This window comes from Penicillium hispanicum (genome assembly GCF_028827665.1).
Source record: "Penicillium hispanicum strain IBT 35686 chromosome Unknown utg000006l_segment0_segment0, whole genome shotgun sequence".
Taxonomy (NCBI): Eukaryota; Fungi; Ascomycota; class Eurotiomycetes; order Eurotiales; family Aspergillaceae; genus Penicillium; species Penicillium hispanicum.
The window spans coordinates 3,364,268-3,379,090 of NW_026623198.1; the positions used below are offsets into that span (position 1 = coordinate 3,364,268).

The 14,823-nt window shown below is 52.7% G+C and overlaps 6 protein-coding genes across 6 annotated transcripts; 3 read left to right on the forward strand and 3 right to left on the reverse strand.

Annotated features, from left to right (window-relative positions):
- Positions 1-939: 939 nt before the first annotated feature.
- On the forward strand, positions 940-3,531 carry N7459_007601 (putative homeobox and C2H2 transcription factor; the record flags this gene model as incomplete). Its single annotated transcript, XM_056946769.1, has 1 exon — positions 940-3,531. The coding sequence occupies one exon, from the start codon at positions 940-942 to the stop codon at positions 3,529-3,531; it is 2,592 nt and encodes an 863-aa protein (XP_056798768.1).
- Positions 3,532-4,744: 1,213 nt separating this feature from the next.
- Positions 4,745-6,639, forward strand: N7459_007602 (uncharacterized protein; the record flags this gene model as incomplete). The annotated part of the gene is made up of 3 exons (XM_056946770.1): positions 4,745-4,985; positions 5,044-5,518; positions 5,583-6,639. 3 exons carry the CDS (start codon positions 4,745-4,747, stop codon positions 6,637-6,639), a joined length of 1,773 nt encoding a protein of 590 aa, XP_056798769.1.
- Positions 6,640-7,186: 547 nt separating this feature from the next.
- On the reverse strand, positions 7,187-9,196 carry N7459_007603 (uncharacterized protein; the record flags this gene model as incomplete). Its single annotated transcript, XM_056946771.1, has 1 exon — positions 7,187-9,196. One exon carries the CDS (start codon positions 9,194-9,196, stop codon positions 7,187-7,189), a length of 2,010 nt encoding a protein of 669 aa, XP_056798770.1.
- A 563-nt stretch (positions 9,197-9,759) lies between these two features.
- Positions 9,760-10,655, reverse strand: N7459_007604 (class I SAM-dependent methyltransferase; the record flags this gene model as incomplete). Its single annotated transcript, XM_056946772.1, has 2 exons — positions 9,760-10,417; positions 10,465-10,655. 2 exons carry the CDS (start codon positions 10,653-10,655, stop codon positions 9,760-9,762), a joined length of 849 nt encoding a protein of 282 aa, XP_056798771.1.
- A 560-nt stretch (positions 10,656-11,215) lies between these two features.
- Positions 11,216-13,250, forward strand: N7459_007605 (class I adenylate-forming enzyme family protein; the record flags this gene model as incomplete). Its single annotated transcript, XM_056946773.1, has 5 exons — positions 11,216-11,534; positions 11,606-12,378; positions 12,446-12,540; positions 12,620-12,741; positions 12,793-13,250. 5 exons carry the CDS (start codon positions 11,216-11,218, stop codon positions 13,248-13,250), a joined length of 1,767 nt encoding a protein of 588 aa, XP_056798772.1.
- A 267-nt stretch (positions 13,251-13,517) lies between these two features.
- N7459_007606 (isopenicillin N synthase family dioxygenase) lies at positions 13,518-14,735 on the reverse strand (the record flags this gene model as incomplete). Its single annotated transcript, XM_056946774.1, has 3 exons — positions 13,518-14,243; positions 14,308-14,379; positions 14,430-14,735. The coding sequence occupies 3 exons, from the start codon at positions 14,733-14,735 to the stop codon at positions 13,518-13,520; spliced, it is 1,104 nt and encodes a 367-aa protein (XP_056798773.1).
- Between the last annotated feature and the right edge of the window lie 88 nt (positions 14,736-14,823).

The window sequence follows — 14,823 nt, forward strand, 5'->3', positions numbered from 1 at the left end:
AACTGCGTAATTACAAATTGACAGAGACCCTTGTTTGGACATTCCTGCTTATAGCCGACCCGCTGGCCCTACTCACGTAGCGAAGATACCAAAAATCATCCGGGACCACGCAGTTTTCTGCGAGGAAATGCTCCAACCCTTGGCATTACGAGTGCGTATGGATTTTTCCCATTGCTCTTCCATACTGCAGATGTCTCGGTACCACAATTGTACTCACCTGAGCAGTTCCTCAAATGGATTAGAGTTGCTTCGGCGACACTTGAATCCGAACCAAGGAGTGTATGCCACAACCACAGCGACTGAGCATAACAGGTATATGAACTCTCGAGCCCGAGTTGTATAGTCCGATATCGCGGAGGGTGAATCAGCCCTGCCGGATTAGGAAGGCTGTTCGGCCCGGACTGACGCCTGTCCCGATTAGGCTTGGCGTTGACATGCGAAGGGCGCGCAGATGCGCTCACTAGCTTCCCCTCCCACTCATCCACTCGCACTCCCTTTCTCGTTGCTTCGATGTACTCCGTTCAGTGGTAAACTCCATACGATGACGCTGCATTTGGGGTCGGCTCCAATTGGATCACCGAGTGGCGGCCTGAGAAACGACCCCTCCCCTCGGAACTGGTTGCTGCATAGGTTAATGACAATCTGCTATGACTGATTGCTTATCGGCATGGCGTGAGCCTCCACGACCTGCGATTGGGGCCGATTTGGGGCTGTCTTGGAAAATCTTAGTGGCACATTGGCCGTTCCCAGGTTGGTTTTTCAACCGACTCCACCGGGATTTGATTATTCATTCTCTACCCCGGACCGCAGATACGCTGCCCTCCCTGACCGACTCTTTCTCCTCCTTGTGGTATCCCTGGCGATTCAACAAACTCCCGAAGTATTAAGAGATTTGAAAGGTCATCCTCGCGAGAAGGGCTGTCTAGCAGCCACAACACCATGGAGTACTTCGACTTTGAAGGTGCCTCGTCGGCCCATGAATCGAATCACCAAAGCGACGACGTCGCCTCGGTTGATCTGGAATTCGACGAGGCTGAAGAACGCTCGGCCAATTTCAACGCATTGCTTCAAGACCAGCCGGCGGCCTTCCTGGAGTTTCCCAATGACCCGCCTGCCCCGGAGACGGCCGAAGAGTACGTGGGAGACACTGTCGGTTCCGATCAGGACACCGGGGTCTATCCTATGTTCCGTGCCCAGGAGTCCTGTGACTTTTGTCGGCGAATGGGCCTCGACTGTTTTGTTGCCAAACGTGGAGTGATGCAGAATGGTTGTACCTGTTGTATCTCTCTCTACCGCGAGTGCAGTTTCACCCACGCCAAGGTCCCCGGCAAGTTCCTTCAGACCTTACATCCCGTGTCCGAGAATGCCTACATCCCTACCGGTAGTCTGACCGGGAAGAAGGCTCTCAAGTCGGTCTCCTACGGCGCCTTTGGTGACGACTCAGATTCTCGTTCTCGCAAGAACAGCGCTCGATTCTCCCGCAAGGCCATCAGTATCTTGAAGGGCTGGCTTCGCGATCACCACGAAAACCCTTATCCCACCGAATCTGAGAAAGATGATCTGAAGCAGAATACTGGTCTGACCAGGACTCAGATTGCGAATTGGCTCGCTAACGCTCGTCGGCGCGGCAAAGTTCGTCCTGCTACGGGGACGCATTCGCCCGTCCCGGGAGCCGTCAACATTCCCGGGCAGCAACAGATAGACGTGTCCCTCATGACTCCGCTTGAGCGTTGGAAGTATTCTCCCCCTGAGAACGAACCGGCCACGATCAGCGATATTAATCGCGCTTTGGCCAATCCCCCATTCGATCCCTCGCGCCCACGATCGACTCAGACCGGTCACGTGAGGCCCCGTCGGCCGGGGTCCAGTACCAATGAGTCAAGCCACGCAAGCTCCGAACATAAAAGATATACTGCCTCAGCCAGTAGTCTGGATACCAGTCGTTCATCCTTGTCTGACCTTTCTTTTGCTTCTGCCTTTTCTCATCGATCCTCCCTTGGCTCCTTTGGCTCAATGGATCGGAAAGAACGTCGACGACGACGCAAAGTCTCTCTACCGGTTAATACTTTTAACCACCAGAAGGCTAAAGCGGTTCGTCCTTTCCAATGTACCTTCTGTACGGATTCTTTTGCCGCCAAGTACGATTGGCAACGCCATGAGAAATCCATGCATCTCATCCTCGACAAATGGACTTGCTCTCCCCACGGCGGCGTCACGGAAGATAAAGGCGTCCTCCGTTGCGTCTTCTGCTTCCAGCCAAACCCAGATAGGGATCATTTGGAAACGCACAACTACATGAACTGCCAAGAGAAGTCCATTCAAGAAAGGACGTTCTATCGCAAGGACCATCTCAACCAGCACCTCCGGTTGATGCACAATGCCAAGTTTCACCCTTGTATGGAGATATGGCAGAGCAGCATCACCGATATCAAATCTCGCTGTGGATTTTGTGGCTCTGTGTTGCACACGTGGAAGGACCGCGTGGACCACCTCGCTGGCCATTTCAAAAATGGCGCCAGCATGGCGCAATGGGAAGGGGACTGGGGCTTTGAACCCCACATCCTCCAGCGCGTGGAGAATGCCATCCCGCCGTATCTAATTGACTACGAATGGCGAAGTCCCAATCCCTGGTCGACCGCTCAAGTCCAAGCAGATGGCAACCCGGCGGGCTTGACTGTCCCCAATGATGCTAATTGCTATCGTCGTCTTTCTCGAGAACTCACGGCATATATCCACAGCCAGAAAGCGCAAGGCATCCTCCCGACAGACCAGATGATCCAAGCCGAAGCCCGCCGAGTAATATATGGTAGCGACGACTCTTGGAATCAAACCTGTGCAGACAACCACATGTGGCTCAGCATCCTGAAACGAGACGCCGGGCTCGAAACCGCGGTCAACAATGACACAATCCAGTACGATGATTTGGGACTCCAACCCCCTTTCGCCACTCAAGGGGGTCTGCGGGATCCTCCACAAGACACCAATATCTTCGCAAGGGCCTTATTCCCGGGCGCTGCCCTTCACAGCCCCGCGGTGTCCAGCCCTAGTCTACAGAGCCCCGCCTATCCCCCAACAGGGTTTTCATCGGCGGTACCCAGTGGGCAGGCGAGTCTATCAGGGAGTTATGCTGGGAGCACAGGGATCATCTCAGCCGGTGTGCCAGCATTTGCATCTGATTGGGGCAGCAATCTTACCGGCAACGCCTCATCTTCATCCGCGCCTGCAGAGGGAGCACCTGATCCGCTGCTGCAAATGGGATTCGATCCGGAGTTCCTGCAACGACTGAACAACAGCTACAGCGAACTCACGTCACCTGAGTTGGAAGGTCTGCCTCTGGCCGGAGGTGACGGAGCTTATGAGGGCAACGGGAAGCAGACGTGGGTGGATCCGACGTCGCAGAGTCAGCCCTTGGTGGGCATTCCCACCCCAGATTCGATTGCCATCCTCCATTCGAAAGAGGGCCACCCCTCGGTGTCAGATGATGCCCAACACGGCATGCCTGCATTTGGCGATGACGTTGGGGATTTTTGAATTCTGAATTCGGGGACGGTTACTACTTCGATCGGGGCCGGGTTGAATGAGGCAAGTGAAAAAGTAATGCCGGGACGCCTCTATTGGACATAGTAGCACTAGTATGATTATCCGGTTTTCTTGTGAGGATACCACAAAATGGAATGTTTCATCTGTTGTTTTCTTGGTCTTCCACACCTCATCGTCGTGATGGGCGGTTGAGTTGGCAACCGGACGTTGACGACCCTGACCACGCACGCCCTAGGTTCATGCGCGGGTCGTCACTCTTACTTCTGATTTCCACCATGCATTGTGTACCTGATTCCATTCCCTACACGTGGGCCCCTAGCCCTGACGACAATTTCTGTCCCTTCGGACGACATTCGTCGGATTGTGCAATTTGCGCGCCGATCACTGGTTGACTCATACCCGACGCTGATCACATCCGGTTCATTTCTTTGTCTGATCCCAGCGCATTGGTTAGCATTGGTCTGACACGCCGGATGCCGTGACACGCCGGATGCCGTGACACGCCGTGTGCCGAGACACGACCAGCTATGCATCAGATGCAGCCATGGCTCAGGAACCTGGTCAGCGTATCTGATTTGTCCCTCGCACACCCTCCGCGCGATACGCAGGTTCAAGTATCGCCCTCTGTTAGGGCCACTAAAGACATGGCCTCTGGTCTGCAGCGCTCAGCCTCCATCACTGTGCATAATCATGGCCAGATGATTCTTCGGCCTCACTTCGCCCCGACATTTGGGAGCGCGTCTTTGTTCTCGGGTCGACCTTGTGCGAGATTGAGATCTATCCGGGCCAAATTGAGGTTCCGCGCCGACGCCACGATAAATCGGGCCATGTTTGATTGGCTCGCGAGGGGATCCAGATCCAGGATCCTGGTTGGTATTCTTGGGCTATATTGCTTCTCGGATGAACTGCTCGTCCATCCCCGCCGGTCTGTGAAGAGCCTACCATCGGGGAGTAGTGTCTTTCTTCTCAGCCCTTGACTGAGCTCGCAAGCCATAGCAGCAACGTAGGCTTTGAATTCGTCGAATTCTGCGGGCTTGAAGGCGCACACACATGAAGACTTGGCTGGAATCATGATACATATGTTCACAACAGATATTCGGAGCTGTTGGGGGGCTCCGTATATAATCGACAGAAATCCCACATGGCGATCGTGCTACACTGCATTCAATCTATATTCCAGTTGTATCACCTCGGAGACGCCAAGATGAAGCTTAACGCTGGAAACTTGCTGCTGCTGCTGTGTTTCGCTCAATGGGCTTCTGCGGCGACTGTCAACTTCTCGGCAACCCTGACTTGGGCCAACACTACCGTCGCAGGGGTGACGAGGAGCGTGATTCTCACGAATGGCCAATATCCTGGTCCCCAGCTACGATTGAATCAAGGAGATACCGTGATCTTCGATGTTTATAATCGGTGTCCGTTTAACGTGACTGTGCACTTCCATGGTGAGAGCCTTAGCTGGTCTACACATAGATACGCCAGTGCTAAAATAGGAGATCGCAGGAATTGAGCAGATAGGAACTCCTTGGTCTGATGGCGTCCCCGGCATGTCGCAGCGCCCGATCCCACAGAATGGGAGATTCCGTTATCGTTGGACTGCTGATCAGTATGGCGCGTACTTTTACCATGCGCACCACCGCGGCCAGCTCGAAGATGGTCTTTACGGGCCGATCTATATCACCCCGTCCAGTTCGGAGGCAAGGCCATTCAATATGATCACCAACAGCACCACTCAGCTGAAAGCCATCCAAACGGCTGAAGCTAATACTGCACCCCTGCTTCTCTCGGACTGGCGTCTTCTTACGTCGGAGCAGATCTGGAGCGCAGAAGAGGCATCTGGCGTGGACTCATACTGTGCTAATGCTCTTCTTATCAATGGAAAGGGATCGATTTCATGCTTTAGTCAAGCTGAACTGGATGCTCTGACTACAAGCAACCAGAAGACGGTCCTTGGCAACGAGTCTCTTACAGATATTGGGTGAGTAGAATACTCAGACAGATCAACTGATCCTGAAACGACGGACTAACGCGCCGTGTATAAGATGCTTTCCACCAGACCTTGTCGCCGCGCAAGGTGATTTCCCGCATAACTACGATGCACTTCCAGCGACGATGTTCACAGGCTGTACATCCACCCAGTCAGCCCATGAAGTCATCAGCGTGAACGGTGCCAGCCAATACGTGAGCTGGGATTTGACTAGCGCAGCTGGATTGCTCCATCTCACGTTCTCCGTCGACGAGCACGATATGTGGGTTTACGCCATCGATGGCCGCTACGTCCAGCCCGTCCGTGTGAACGCGATCACCATCCCTAATGCCAACAGATACTCCGTGCTGGTGCCACTCAACAAGCCACGAGGTGACTACACAATCCGTATGGTCAGCGGCAGTCCCCAGCAGATCCTGAACACAACCGCCACCCTGCGGTATCAGGGCTCGTCCCAGCTAAACAGAACCTCCACCCCCTGGATCACTCTGACGGGCTCCAACGCCACAGCAGACGCAGTCATCCTCAACGAGACCCAGATCGTGCCATTCCCAGCCCTGGCCCCCTCCACCGCCGTCGACGCGACGTATCTCCTGAACATCGGCCACTACAACGCGTCCTACCTCTGGACTCTGGGAAACAGCAGCTTCAATCTGGAACTCGAGGAGTCGCAGCCCCTGCTTTTCAACCAGACCGCGATCCCAAGCGACCTCATCATCCGCACAAAGAACAATACCTGGATCGACCTGATCATCCAGGTTACCGCGCCCGTCCAGCCGGCACACCCCATCCACAAACACTCCAACAAGCACTTCCTCATTGGCCAGGGTAACGGCACATTCACCTACTCGTCGGTCGCGGAGGCCATGCAGTCCATTCCGGAATCGTTCAATCTGGTCAACCCCCAATACCGCGATACGAGCGCCACCCCCGTCGCGGCGACAGGCCCAACCTGGATGGCGATTCGGTATCACGTCGTGAACCCCGGGGCGTTCCTGATGCACTGTCACATCCAGGTCCATCAGAGTGGCGGTATGGCGTTGGCGATGTTGGATGGGGTGGATGAGTGGCCAACTATCCCGAGTGCTTATGTGAACGACTCCGGTTTCTGAGGGTTGTGAGGGCGAAAGAGAAGTTGAGGGTGCTGGATGCTGGGCTTATGAGTTGATGGAGTATATACATATGGGGCTATATTAATGGGGTTTAGACATACAAGGGACCAAACGATGGATCCAGGTTGGATCGCGAGAATAGATTTAGCGATGGTTCTCTTTCTCGTCCGATTGACGGTTGGTGGGATACAGTGGGAGACTGACTTGCATAGGGACTCATCGGTTGAATTAGAGTCCCTTATCAGAAATATGAGCTAGCTGTGATAATTCAAGATCTTGGTTATGGGTCATTGGAGACCCAGTAAATAGACCATTCCAGGCCTTATCATACATCGTGGCCGTGGCATAGTTAATCATCAAATTTAAATCAAACGAAAGACTAGCTGGCTAAAAAAACATCAATATCACGCCCAAATGGTGAGTAATCGCAAAGCGCAACGTGCATATTCCAAACGTGACGGCTCGTGTCATTCCAGTCGTAAATGTGAACAGAATCGTGTTTCCTCTCCGGGCATACGTGTTATCCAAAAAAAGAAAAAATATGTTGCTAAATGTCTTCCTCCGACTCATTGGTTAAATCGATGGCGTCGGGTTCTTGGGATTCAACCACAGCTGGCGATTCCGGCTCGACAACTTCCGATGCTTCAGGTTCGGATGGGTCCGAAGGCTCTACTTCGGTCTTCGATGACGTTTCAAGAGAGGTTGCCTCTGGCTCGGCAATTTCAGACGCCGATGGCGATTGGTCAATAGAAAATGAACCCATTGACTCCGCAGACGAGGAGCTAACAGAATCAGCAGATGAGGAGCTCATAGACTCGGCAACCGGTGTGGAACCTTCTGCGATGGAAGTTGGGGTGTCGTCCGTCATGAAATTATCCGAAGAGACAATACTTGGCGAGACAGTGCTTGGCGACGGTGTATTCAAAATGACAGTTGGTTGCGATCGCACCGCCGAATTGAGAATAGGAACCGCAACCGAGTTAACCGCCTCAGGTGAGAATGGGTAAATAGTAGACGGCGATGGCTGGAGCAGCTGGGGGCGAGAGCCAATGGCAAGGAATGCCACCAAAATGCTCATGACTACCAGCGCGATATTGCGCTTATCACCTGCCAAAACACGGATATAATTGATGATCAAGGTCTGTAGGGCAATCTCGTGCTCTTGTTTTTGGTGCCTGGCCTCTGGGATATTCGATCCATCATCTGCAGGCACGGACTCTTTGCCGGAAGGAGCTGATCCTGCTTCTTCGAACGATCTTCCATGCCCAAGAACAGAATTTTTGGTCATATCTGGTTTCTCGGTTTCAGCAAGCATCGGTGCAGGCTGGGTTTGCTTGGGTGCAGCCTGACGTTCTTCCGCCAGTCGTTTTTCCAAGGCCCGTCGCACATCTGATGGCAACCAGAGGCCGACTTCAACGTCAACCTTCTCCATATCCTTCCAAGCGGCGGCCCACGCGCCGGCTCTCATCAGCCCGTTCGCAGCATAGACTCGAATCTCCCACTTGCGGTTGTTGTCTCCGTGCCGCAGAACACGCCCACCACAGTCAGGACATTCATCGCCCTGCTCGCCATCTGTCTCGCTCTCCCCTCTGTCAGAGAGCTCGCCCTCGGATCCAGGACCGCTTTCCTCGTGGCCGATGAAATGACCCTGGTGCACCCGAGGACGCTGCAGCTCCAAGCTTTCAAGCAATCGTTCTTCCAGCACGTCGTAGAGATCCTCCGGATGAGAGATGAGCACTCCTCGATCGCGAAGGACGCCGGATCCGACTTTGTCTTGTAGTCTCCTCCAGCGCTTCCAGTATGGGGTTGGAAGGACTTGTTCAAGGAGCTCCTGATTAACAGGGTCTGCAGCGCCCGACACGGGAAGGGACGGTGCAAGGAGATTGCAGTGGAGAAGAACGAGTGGATATTCTTTCTTAGGCTTGGGTTTATTTGACGATGCGTTGGGAGAATAGTACGGCGATCTCTTCAGTGGCGACGATCCCGGCGAGCGCATCCCTGGCCGACGCCTCGGGGGTGTCAGGTACTCGTCGTCATCCGCTTCATCCTCTGTGTGCATCTGCATAGCCCTCACGGAGCTCGGTTTCCGGAACGCAGCCTCGCGTTGTCGAACGGTGCGTATTGATATCGGTGGCTCGTCGAATCCTCCGAAGCTTGCCTCGTCGTCCTCCATGTTGTATCCGGCAACCTTCTCATGTACATTCATTGAGTTCATCTTGGTGAGGGGATGTACAAGGACGGAGGCGGGCATAGAGGACAGTGATGAGCGACTGGAGGCTCGCGACTTCATCTGTTCCAGCTCGTCGTCCATTTCCCGGCCGAATATGTCACTAGACGAGTGTCGGGTCGAAGATCCAGATGAATTGTACTCATAGTCTCGCGTTGACATCTGGCCGTCATCGATTGTTGATCTGTTCTCACTGGCTGGCAGGTGGGATGTCTCGAACGAGGCAAGTAGGAGCTCCTTGCTGGGAGGGGCACAGGGCTGAGGGCTCAAGATGTGGTCGGAGGGTTGAGCTCCCGGATCTTGCTCACCATCATCGTTCAACCTGGCCATGGATATCACATAGATGGGGAAATCAACAGAGAGCCTGGGATATTTGAAAGCGACACTGCAGCGCATGAAATCGACCGGTCGTTGTTTACAGCGCACACCGCCTGCCGGTCGCCCCAGGCAACCACCCGTTGGGCCTGTCAGGCGCCAAAGAACTATACAAGTCGAATGTGTTATTGTGTCACTGGTGGGAATTGATGCATCGCCTATAGTTATCGATTGCGTAGTCGTCGGGAGAATATATTCTAGCTCAATGTAACGGTTTAGCCACGGTATCCCTTACCGTCCTCAAATGGTGAGCTATTATATATTTTGATGCTGTTGGAACGTGCACCGAATATATCTAGAACAAACTGTTTACTTCGCCTGTATGAATGCTCTCTTCCTACCTCCTTTTATCGTATAGTGAGCTTCTAAGTGGAGGAAGATATAGCCGTGGACTCGGGTAGTTGAACTAGCCCGATCGAAGAGTATACCATGGAAATCTACCAAAAACCTGACACATAGGTTTCCATCGAACAACTTTTCAATCATGCATATTGGTTTACACCCGACCCAAGAGATAACTACAAGCGAGAGGCCGAAAAGAACATCATGCGAACTCTCTCCTCATATCCTTCCGGGCGAGTCTTCTGGTCCATTCCCTCGTGCATAAAGGGCCGCAACTGGGACTCCACTTCCCACTTCCCATCCCCGGATCCATTGAAAAGCTCCTGGATGGTAGAATCATTGTGCCCGTACACATACCACTTGTTGTTCAATCCAATCTGTCCGGCTTGCTCGGCACCCACATGACGACCGAAGGCAAGGGAACCTTTCTGATCACGCAGCAGTTTGGAGACTTTTCGGATGATGATCTTTTGCTGATGCGGCTCAAACAAGTGAAGGAAAGCGCCCATATAGACGATGTCAATCTGGCCTTGCAGCTCAGGGAGAAAGTCGTCGTCAAAGATGCTCTGCGCCTGGAAGCGCGCTTTCAAGGTCTCCCTATCACGGAAAAGCTCGTAGCCCAACTCATGGAAGCCGGCGTGGAGATCCACTCCGATAAGATTTTCTGAAAGAGCACCATCATAGACGAGCTTGCGGATGTCTTGTCCAAAACAGCAGCCCAGATCCAGGAATGTCTGCCCAGCCTTGATTCTCTCGACGACGGAGGGATACACCGGGGAGTTATAAGCTCCGAAATCTATAAACCGGAAGACCCCAATACAGGGATAGGGGTAGCTAAGCATAATAAGCATCCACTCCGTTACGGTGAAAGAGCAACCTACACATCCCAAGCTTTCTCGCGAATCCGGTGAATATGGTTCAGAATTTGGTCTTTGGGAATGCCAGAATATTCCGCAAACAATTGAGCTGACGTCTCAGGAAGCCATGTCAGGTCTGGATGGTACCAATCCACGTCGCGCGACTTGGGCTGATTTGCGCTGGACTCTGCTGATATGCGAGTAGTGAGGGTCATCGCGTCTATGGACTGTAAATGCGGATGATTGTTGTGGCTTTGCTTCAACGAAGGGACGACTTGATCATCGCCAATGCTCAGCCCATAAATAAGTTTGTATAATTGACCGCTCCCATTCCTCTTCCTGCTCGAACGCGTCAGAATATGTTTAGCACCAGACACTACAGGCTGAGGAATGCGGCTAATCAGCCGTCGTCATGCATACGAGGTGAGTATCAGCTAGATGTCGATCACAGATGGCCGAACACGAACCCCTCGGACAGCCTCACCGCTGGATGTGGGTGTTTCATTCCTGGTTCCGTTCCTCAACAGATCTGAGAGATAGGGTGGACATTGCATGCATGTGTTGGGCTCGTGAAGTCCCTTGCAGAATAGCTCTTGGCGCTCAACGTAGCAGTGCAGAGATACAGCATTAGTAGCAGTCTCTCCGTACATACATCGATATGCATGCCAGTACATGCAAAAGAGAGGCCTCATATAGTCAGTCTACTTTAAGCAACCGTCTGGCAGGACATGACAAGGGAGCCCTGAACCTCTGATTTTGAAATCCAGCGTGAACAATGGCTATTCAAAACCGTATCAATGGCTTCTCAGATGACCCATTCTTTGCGCAAATTCTGCACCAGGCAAAACTATGGGCAGATGATTGGTTCATTCTAGATCCTGCAAGCAGCATCCAAGTCTCGTATGGACAACTGCTTTGCGATGTCGCGACCCTCGGAGAAGCCCTGACCAACACGCTGCCATCCGAGATCAGCAGTGCGCTTAAAGGGCCCAGCGAACAGGGATTCTACTTCTTCCTTTTGGCGCCATCTGGATATCACTTCTTAGTTGGGTTCCTTGCCATATTGGGCGTGGGCGGTGCCGCGGTTCCTCTCAGTGAGTCCTCACAACCATGTCAAAATGGATAGATCTAAAAAGATGCCTGAGGATCTAATGAGAAATCCAAGACCCCGACATTGATCCAGAAGAAGCTGCGTATCTTCTCAATCATTATAACGCCGCCGGCATTGTCTTCACACCGCAACTGCAGGCGGCGCAAGCTGCTATCTTGACCGACACAGAGAAGAAGTATGGCACTCAGCCAGCAAGTGTGCAGATCAAGATAGACAGCCGCAATGTTTCTGACAATATCCACTCTATCCTCAAAACTGATGCGAGGATTGTCTTTCCCAGCCAAAGACCGGCCACCGTGATGTTCAGTTCAGGCACAACCGGCCCACCCAAAGGCATCGTGCACACACGTAACTTCTACTATGCCATGGCAGATCCCAAAACAACACGTACCTGCGCACCCAGGTCTACGTCCTTCAGTTATCGTGGCATGAGCTGGACCGGCGGTTTCCGTCCTATCATGCACTGTCTCCTCGGCGGAAGTCGCATTGAGTTCATCAATGATCGCCCTGTCAGTGCTGCCACGCTCTGGGAGCGTTTACGGGAACAGGGGATTACTACATTGACACTGGGGGCGATGATGTTCACTCGGATGAAGGAATACTATGAGGAAACACTCTTGTCCTTGCCAACTTGCGAGTTGGAAGAATACGCCTCCGCAGTCCGCGCTCTCCACCTCGCATGTTCCGTCGGAGGCTCCGTTACCAAGCCTGTGCAGAAATTCTGGCGTGACATGCTGGGAAATCGATCGCTACAGGTTTTCTATGCAACGACTGAAGCAGCACCTATTACCTACCAGCCATTTGGTGCCAATGATGACAGTAATGAGGTATGTGCCGTGCTCCCACACGTTGAGGAGGCATGGAAGGAAATGATCGACCTACTGACCACTATAGCGTTTGATTGGGATCCCATGCCATGGTATGGAGGTGAAGTTATCATGCGGCGACCACGGGGAGATTCTTGCGAAAGGGCCCTACATTTTCTCAGGGTAAGCAATCTATGGCCTGGAAGGTTCCCTCATGGATGTGTACCATGACTGACGATGATACCGCACTTACAAAATGCAGTTACTATAACGACGAGGACAAAACGCGGGCGGCTTTTGACGACCAGGGCTACTACAAAACAGGAGACCTGGGATACTGGAATGGAAAAAGCTTCGTCATTGAGGGCAGGGCTTCAACCGACAGTAGGCTTATCTGCGAAACCTATTCTCATCCTTTGACTGACATGCATGTAGTCATCGATTCCAGCGGCTTCCGAGTCGTAGGGCCGGAGCTGCGAGATAGCATTATTTCGCTTCCGTATATCGAGGATGCGTACGTACTCTCGATTCCCGATGCAGAAATTAGGTCTCGGGTTGGCGCCTTGTTGAAAGTCAAGGGAGACGAGAAACAGAGGAGCAGTATTTCTCTTCACAAACTCAGGACAGATCTCGCGGTGAATTTGGCCACGTACAAGCTTCCCACGGTCTTGCGCATTCTCACCGACGACGAGCAACTCCCCATGACTGCTTCGAACAGGCTCAAGATCCCAGATGCCTTGAAGCTTTACTTTCCACAGACAGTCAACGAACGCGTCCAGGACTTGCCGGTTCAAGTTGAGGTTTGCGATTTTACTGAAGGGGCCTGTGATCGGCCAGCACGACAATGGGAGTGGTCGGGCATGCCGACGGATCTTGTATCTAAAAAATCGTGATATGACTGCGTCTTTGTAGAGGAGTCGAGGAAATATCGCACAAGATTCTACTTTTTTAACAAGGCCAAACCCGTCAGAGCGCCATGGCGGAGCGAACAGCAGCATGAAGATTCCCGGGGAATTCGACTAGCGCGAAAGACAGTGTTCTAACGATATGGGATGATATACGTGATGATAGAAAAGATTTTTCAATTTGAACGACCGCAAGTCTGAAAATCCGAAATGACAAGAAAACTGATCAAATCCTGTGCTCAAAGCGCCGGTCCGCTAGATGCGAGTGATGCGAGCTTCTGCGAGGACATCGGGATAATATTTCTGGCTCACATGAGAGTATTTTAGCGCATATCCCTTGAACACCGCATTTCCCAAACAGCGGTCATATTCCTCCCGCGGCTGCCCTTGGACGTCTGATATGATTTTCTCCCCTCGAACTGGGTCTGCGATCTCGGCGGGGATATTCACCACAAATTCCTTGCGTGGACGATCCCAGCGCAGTACCTGAAAGACTGGGAATGAATATCGTGGCCCCAAGGGGCGACCAGCCTCATCCACGAAGTTGGCCGCTCGTAGACTGACCCGGTGCGTGGTGGCGTTGCAGACCCCTTCCGTGAGGGATTCCAGCAAGCGGCCAATATTGACGACCAAGGTGCCCGGAATCGGGTTTGCAGGAATCCATTGCCCGGATTTATTCTGGATTTCTAGTCCGCTGTGAGCAGTGCCCTGCAGGAGGAAGGTCAGAAAGGTGCCGTCTTTGTGCGGTCCGATTCCTGAGAAGGATGAATCGTCCTCTCCTGGGTTCTGTGGTGGCGGTGGGTATTTGATCAGTTTGAACCGGTCTCCTGCGTGATTGTCGAAGAATGGAAGCAATGCAGTTGGCTCTAGGCCCAGGGCTTCTGCGATGAGGATCTTGAATTCTTCCATTAGACGGCACACCTCGTGGAGATATGTCTTTATTGCCTGACGAAACCCGGGAACATCTACCTCACTCGGCCACTAACGACATCCATAGCATCAGTGGTCTCTCACTCTTGGTCAAATCAAGATGCCCACGACTCACCTGATTAGGACCGATCAAGTTGCGATAGAGTGGTTGATCCGGAGCTGGCGCGGGAAGGTCCTTGACCACGAGCTTTGGCGAAGGTTTAGAATTGGGCTTGATAGCTCAGGGATGAAGCTCACAGTAACCGTCTCTCGGTAGTCTGGCTCGTCCTTTGTTTTCTCCTCGGTGTATCCGGTATACCCAGTGAAGTGTGGACTGTTGATCATGTCGACCTCCCTTTTTTTCTCGATGGGCAGATCGAAAAATTCGACCGATTTGTCGACGAATGCCTTTTGCACGGCATCTGGGATGCGATGGCCTTTTAGGTAGAAGAATCCTACTCGGACCACAGCATATCGAAGGTCGGCCAGAAAGCGTGGCCTGGTATCCGGAGAAGCCGCCTGTGAAAGGTCGAGTAATGGGATGGAAGAGAAGGACTCGACCATGATGAATCAATTTGTTACGAGCTTCTTTAGGTGCTGGAATCACCCTGTGGTGCCAAGACGCTGCGCTAGTCTTTCACATAAAATGTTG